The following is a 7,795-nucleotide window of genomic DNA, read 5'->3' on the forward strand; positions in this document are numbered from 1 at the left end:
CAACCCTCCTCACCACGTATACATAAGGACCTTTGTGTTTCCAAATGAAAATGGTAATGATGAATTTTACTAACCTTGCCAACAATAAGTTCATCAGATCTGAATGAAATATCTACATTTCCTCTCTGGAAGTTAGAAGCTCTACTGTCAAATAATGGGTTATCCTTTATTGAACAATTAATTATGAGCGGCAACTTCATTAAATCTGTTTAAACGTGTTACCTCAGATTGATATTAGATACCCTTTATAATTGTAACCAATCAACTAATGTTTATAGTTATTCCAATAAATGATTTACTAAACCATTCAAGTACTATTCTAATTGAAAACATTGGAGAATAAACAATTGTTAGAAGCTCTGCTATCAAATAATGGGTTATCCTTTATTGAATGATCAATTGTGAGCAACAACTTTATTACATCTATATAAACGTCTTACCTCTGATTGATATATGATAAGCATAACAATTGCACAAGGAAGCCATATAGATATAGTTAAGAATTCATTTACAACAATAGGATAGAGGAGTCTTTGCACTTTGGACACTCAAGATTTTGACTAGGTACCAGTGCATATGTATAGCATCTTAGACAACCAATGAGCTTCATGGCATCATAAGCTTTTGGGATCTTATTGTCCTTGACATTCTTCTTCTGAACATGAGAGTTTGATGTGGACAAACTCAGTTCAAGATCTAATGACAACTCTTCTTCTTCATTGAAATTGATTGATTTTGCAATCTTGTAAGGAGGAGAAGCCATACAATCATTAGAGCAGCTTCTCTTACTTCTCGCTTGTTATTTTACTATGATGCATCCAAACAAATCAAGAGTTGTGAGATTTCTGTGATCATTACACTATTTCTTGTGTTCAAGATCATCCTTGTTCATTTTCACATCATCCATTTTGTTCTGAATCAATGCATGAACAAATATCTTACAGTGATAATAGCACTTTGTATCATCTATAACACAATTGAAATATCTGCAAAGAATAGCTTAAGATAAGGAGGGAAGTGGATTGGAAATATTATGTGAAGACCATTATAGCAGTGGGGAGATTACAATGTCATAAAAGAACTCTCTTTTTCCCAAGAATAACAAGAATGGCAGGGATTTTCATAGTTTTATTATTTCCAATGTTCCCAGCAATAAATGAGAAAACTAAAAAAAAATTAATTTAGGGAATTAGCAATTCCACCGCCTTTGAATTTATGTATTGACCTTCATTTCCTTTGACAAATATGCATTGCATTTATAATTCTTCCCTTGGAATATTACTTGTCAACTTTGCGTTCATGCAAAACTTAAGAATGCTAAAAATTAATGCTGGAGTATTGCATGATTCCAAAGAGAAATAAATTCGGTACATATTTTGAAAATGAAAACAGTTAAGAGTGAAGAAATTTAAAATTTGGTTCTACGTAATTTTAGGAGAAGACAAAGTAAATTTTATATAATTTTTCTTTTAACAACAATATTTAATATTAAATTAATTAAATATGAAGATATGCATGGCTTTGTTGTGTTCATCTAAAGATGGTAATCTCAAGGTACATATCTAAATTTATGTCTTAAATTTCTGCAAATATTTTAAGATCTATTTAATAGATATAATAATTTACTTTCATAATTGAGATAATATGTGTACAATTGAAACCTAAATAGTAATTTACATAAATCAATTAAAATATGTATTGATGTCTAGTTTACTTTTAACAAGGCCGCATTGCAGCCAAATGCTATCAGAACTATTTTACAATTGACAAAAGATATATCAGACACAATAAATAGAGAGTAAGTGATCGCTAACATTCAAGCATACTGTTATACTTATAATTTATTTGTTTAATAAATCACAGTAGGTATTTGCTACTATCAACTTTAACAAAATCATAAGAGTTCCCAAATGTTTTCATCCTCTGGAGAAGGAGGTTGTCAAGTGCCAATTTTGGTTATAAAGGATATGAAGGCCTTTGAAGAGAGGAAGCCTGCTATTGCCCGAACCATTGATAACATACAACCAACATTAACTAAAACAAGAGCTTTGTAATAGGGTATGGCCCTAGACATTCAATAAAGGGCAATGGGAACATGATTTTTGAATTGTTTCTAGGACAAATGAACATGGTACCAATGTTTTACGATGGCAAAATAAATCCCAAATTTTGGGTACAACAATTTAAAATTATATAAAATTGAACATTTGAATTTTGAACTAGAAAAAGGAAAAGTTTATTCTATTTTGTTTTTCAATGATTTTTTAGATAGCTAACATAAATATCCCCACAGGATTACTCAATGATAATCTATTAAATTTCCAAGTTTAGCTCTACAACCAGATTGAGCACTATTAATTACTATATAGCTAGAAGTATAAATGCAGTAGTTATAAACAATGAGATTAAAATAATCTTATTATTCTATCCTACAGAGTCAACCTAAGTTATATCTCTTTATTCCCAAAAAACAATCTGACACAAAATAGGTCTGCGACTTTGCATGAACAAGTTTATGGACATACCAAACGATAGACACCAATCTTCTCTTAATCATAACAATCCATTCCAACTGTGTAGTGCTGTTATGATAGACATTAATATACAAATAGATCACAGATCCATTCCATCTTCCACCTCTCCTACTCACAGCCTCCGAGTAGTAGACATAGGCATAGGTCAAAGCAATGCTTGATGTTCATTCACTGCAAGAAGCCAAGCAGTCGCCTACAATAGAAGCAACATCCACTCTTTCATCAATCTTCTTATTAACATCCAATCTTTCATCAATCTGCTTATTATTTGAAACTCACACACTTGACCACTTCTATATAGATAAATATGATCTAGCTGAACATTTAGTTTTGGGAATACTTAACCTATGATCTACAGGCACCAAGAAAACATGTCTACATAACCACCACAGGTCTAAGCCCCTTCCAGAACATCTGTGTATGTCAAAATATTTGTTCTTGGCTGTATAATTAATGATTTCTATAACAATCAGTCGGCGAAACCCACTTTTGGTTGATTAAAAGCCTATGTTTGATAGGAACAGGTCACTAAATAACATCTTATAACATGTAAACCATGATTATGTTCATTCAACTAAAACAATAAGTGATAAGGACAAAAAAGTGTAAAATAAGGGAAAATTATCTATATTTTATCATTACGAAATGTACGACAAGATAAAACATCACTATGAATAATAATAAAAAGTGAATATTCTATGTAAAAGAACTATCATCATAAACAATATAATTTAGATTAAAATAAGGCAACCAACATAAGTCATCATTAATATATTCCTTAGGGAACAAGAATGTAAAGATGCATGTAATGATGTGTTGTTAGAACCATTAAAATCATCATGCAACAATTCCTGAAAAGTAATTATATTATCATATAATACATAATATAACAAGTCATAAATAGACACAAATTAGATATGATGTAGGTGCATTTTCAGACAGATTCATTACCCTGCTCTTGCTATTCATAGTTATCGAAGTAACTCCATCCACACAAATATTTTCTACATACCCGATTGTCGTATATTCCTACACTTTCATGATTGATGAATGGCAGTTGAAGTTAATTGTACCAAGGTTGCTGCCAATGAATTGATTATTTTATTCTACACCTGCAAATTACTAATCCTACACTTTCATGATTGATGAATGATAGTTAACGTTAATTGTACTAAGTTTGCTGCCAATGAATTGATTATTTTATTCTACACCTGCAAATTATTGATGAATTGCTATTGGTGTTACACATTAGACCTTTGTCAGGTCCAACAGTTAGTTATTAAATCTTTAATAAAATATGTCTATTAAAAATAATGACCAACTTACAGATCATTAGGTATGAGTCTTAATATTCTAATATCTCTTTTAAATTATAAATTCAGATATTGTAATCTCAAAAGAAAGTGATGTTTTAAAGCATATTCCTACATAAGCAATAATGGAAGGTCAAATGCATTTTTCAAAGATAATCAACCAACAAATTATTAGGTATGACTTTTTTAATTCTTAACATCTCCATTAGATATTAAAAATCAGATATTATAACCCAGAAAATAGATGATGGTTGGGTGGCATATTCAAATACAACTTATAAAGAATAGCTAACCACTAAATCGTTTATCATACTCTTTACATCTATATCAAATTTTAATATTCCATTATAGTAATCCGAATATGTTGGTAACTAATGTAACCTAAACTATGAGAAAATTATTTTAAAATTTTACTGAAAAATTTAAACAGCCTCCCCGCCAGCGTATAGTTCCATCTTAATTTGATTTGTCTGCAAATTCCTTGGTATTTATTTTTTCCCTGACATTTTTTAGAGTTGTTTAGCCCCTTGTAATCTGCAGTACCCCAGGAAACATTTTCCGGCGAACTCTTATTATTAAATATTCTGAAAGGTGTAATCTCAATGTTAACTTAGGTTTTGTCCAGAAACTCTATGCCTAATATTATTATTTATTAATGGACACAGATTTATATACAGTGCCAATTCCTGACACTAGACCTGGCATTGCAGGGCAAATGAGCTGTGATGAAGTTTGCTCACCCGATAAATGGCGGAATCAAGATCATTGACCAAAAATTCATGGATATTAGTATTGCAATGCGCATTGATCTTAACTGCAACGCATCACCAATCTTGTTCAGCGGCTTGTCCACCACCACCAGTCCGATGCCCCGCTAACTCAGATAGCTGCTACGTCACAAACTATCGGGGCGAATGGGAGGATCAAAATGCCTGCAAGGTCTCCAGGGCTTTTTTTCCCAAGACCGAATCAGAGCTTATTCAAGCAGTTGCATACGCAGTGAAGAAGGAGAAAAAAGTAAAAGTTGTAAGCGGAGGCTCCCATTCCCTCACCGGATTGGCCTGTCCGGGCGGAGAAGACGGTGTGATTATCAGCACTCGGGATTATAATGCTTTAATCACTGTCGACGAGGAATCTATGGCGGTTACGGCTGATGCCGGCGTTGGGTTCCGAAAACTTGTGAATACCCTTGCAGAAGAGGGGTTTGCGTTGCCTCATACGACCGATTGGGATGGAGTCTCTGTGGCCGGCGCCATTAGCACGGCGGCTCATGGGAGCTGTGTGTTTGGAAAGGGCGGTGGAATCTATGAGCATGTGGTGGGGATAAAGATGGTGGTTCCTGCAGCGGCAGAAGAGGGTTACGCAAAACTTATTCATTTGAAAGAAAAAGATGAGGATCTTAATGCCGCTAGGGTTTCGCTAGGAGTACTGGGAGCCATTTCTCAGGTGACGTTTGCGGTGGAGAAGATGTTTAAGCGGTCTGTTAGGCTGGAGCTGAAATATGATTCGGATCTGGAGAAAACGTTCGTACCATTTGCTGAGTCGCATGAGTTTGGGTCTATTTATTGGTTCCCTTCGTTCTCTGGAGTGCTTTACACTATACAGGACAGAGTAGCTGTCGATGTCCCAGGAGACGGAAAATTGTCGCAGACTGAGTTTGGACCGATGACAGTTGAGAGTTTTTTGCAGTTCAGGTTAGCCGGTAAGTTCTCTGTAATTTTTATTGGGGTTAAACATCCCTATATATATTTTTTTGGTGGTCAGAATTTGATTCTGTATTTTTTTCTCATTCGACGGCTGTTGGACGGTCTTTAGTACATAAGGACATGGCAATAATCCAAAAAAGCAGTTGAATGGAAAATTGCAAAATAGAACATACAGTCTGTTCTAGTTTTCCACAGTCTATCTAGATTGTCCCTTGATTCACTGTGTATGTTTCGTTTTATTTTATTTAGTTGGTGAAAGTATGATATTAGTATCATCATTCAATTGTGTAATGTTTAAGTTGAATTCATTGATCCATCCATATTTTATGACTATTAGTTTACATGAATCCATTAGAACTTTCAGAGAGATCATCCATCCATCTCAATACTACTGACTCATGTTACCCCACTTAACTTGCTATACTACTCAATTTACAAAATTCTTTATAAAACATCGTGTCCATGTTTTTTAAATTTAGCTTTCGTTCAATTAAAAAGAAATTTTTTTTCTTAGAGAGGAATAGCCACAGGTTAACGAGATACCTACGCTTCAATTAGTTTGTTTTCCCATATTTAACTTTGACGATGTTTGCGCAGAGGAACTGAGCAGTGCGAAGGTAAATACAAGTAATCTCTGCAAAAGAGCCAAGTCGCAGATCGAGAAAGCAGTTGAGACAGGTAAGGGTTTCCTTAACAATGGGGAAACCTTCAAAGGATTCCCTGTGGTGGGTTATAACCACCGGATGCAAAGCTCTTCCGGTTGCCAGATTGATCTACAGAGCCAGAAGGATGGTCAGTGTCTGTGGGGGGAAAAGAAGCTGGAAAACGAGGACACTATATGCGGGTGGGACACGCAAGTAAAGGGCACTTTCTATTATCATACTTCAATAGCAATACCTCTGTCGAGGATAGCAGAAGCCATTACAGACATGAAACAAATTCGTGATACAGATCCAAGTGCCCTGTGTGACCTTGATACTTATCTGGGAGTACAACTCCGCTATTTTAAGAAGTCCACAGCTTATTTGGCACACAAGGAAGACAGCGCTGTTGTTGAATTTATTTACTTCCGTAACAGAGACCTGGGAATACCACGGTGGAATGGCCATGTAATGGATGAGATTGAACAGATGCTTTTGCAGAAGTATGAAGGCGTTCCGCACTGGGGGAAGAATCGGGTGTATACATTCGACGGAGCTGCCAAGAGAGCTGTAAATGTGGGAAAGTTTTTGAAGGTGAAGCAGCAGTTTGATCCGAAGGGATATTTTTCTAGCGAGTGGTCAGATGAAGTGCTGGGTATTGGAAAGGGAGTACAAGTATGGCAAGATGGATGTGGTCTGGATGGGCTGTGCGTGTGTGAAGAGGATCGTCACTGTGCCCCAGACAAAGGATACGTGTGCCGACCTGGAAAGTTTTGGAAGGATGCTCGCGTCTGCAAAGGAATCCCGACAATGGAAGAAACTAAAACGGGAAATTACAGTCTGAGTTGGCCTGACAGTGATAATAGTGTTTTCTATAGTGAAGCGTAGAGGGTCCTGGCTGTACGCTTGCGAATAATATGTAAAATAAGTAAAAATGATTCTCCTTTGTTTGTCTTTGTGGAGACATAGTTGATTCCTTGTGGGTTTTTAGGAGAATTTATAATTTATAATTTAAAACAAAATTTGTAGGGCATATTAGTATGGGAATTGGAGTTCTAAATGGATATATTTTGGGTCAGCTATTCAAAATTTTGAATACCTTAAAATGTCTATTAACTACTCTTTTAAAAAAAATATACTTGACAGAAAGTCATGTAAATTGGGTCAGAGTAAGTAATAAGATTTAATATTTTTTTAATTTATTAAATCTTATTTCATCTTTTTTTTCATTTATTTGTATATTATATTTCATGAAAGTGTTTCACATATTTAAAATTGTCTTTTCCTATCTGATTGTATATTTTTTTCATTAAATCTTAATTTGTATTCATGATTAATGATCAAATAGACCTTATACAATATTATTTAATTAAATTTATTTAAAAGAGAAAGGAGGGTCTAGCTCTTGTATCTATGGCTACATACAACTTCCTCATGGAAGTACCTAGCACATCTTTCATTACTATTGTATACAACAGGGGTTCATTGTTATAGTTCTATATATTGGCACCAAATGTTAAGCTCCACATATTTTCAACTATTTCATACTTAGACATGTTAGCTCAAGGAAAAAAGTACAAGATTAAACTTTGATTACATCA

General features: G+C 34.5%; 1 protein-coding gene across 1 annotated transcript; it reads left to right on the top strand.

Annotated features, from left to right (window-relative positions):
• Window positions 1-4,431: 4,431 nt before the first annotated feature.
• LOC131029995 (L-gulonolactone oxidase 5) lies at window positions 4,432-7,349 on the top strand. The gene is made up of 2 exons (XM_057960677.2): window positions 4,432-5,549; window positions 6,151-7,349. The coding sequence occupies exons 1-2, from the start codon at window positions 4,595-4,597 to the stop codon at window positions 7,080-7,082; spliced, it is 1,887 nt and encodes a 628-aa protein (XP_057816660.2). The 5' UTR covers window positions 4,432-4,594; the 3' UTR covers window positions 7,083-7,349.
• The last annotated feature ends 446 nt before the right edge of the window (window positions 7,350-7,795 follow it).

The sequence above is a fragment of the Cryptomeria japonica genome, chromosome 7, assembly GCF_030272615.1.
Source record: "Cryptomeria japonica chromosome 7, Sugi_1.0, whole genome shotgun sequence".
Lineage (NCBI taxonomy): Eukaryota > Viridiplantae > Streptophyta > Pinopsida > Cupressales > Cupressaceae > Cryptomeria > Cryptomeria japonica.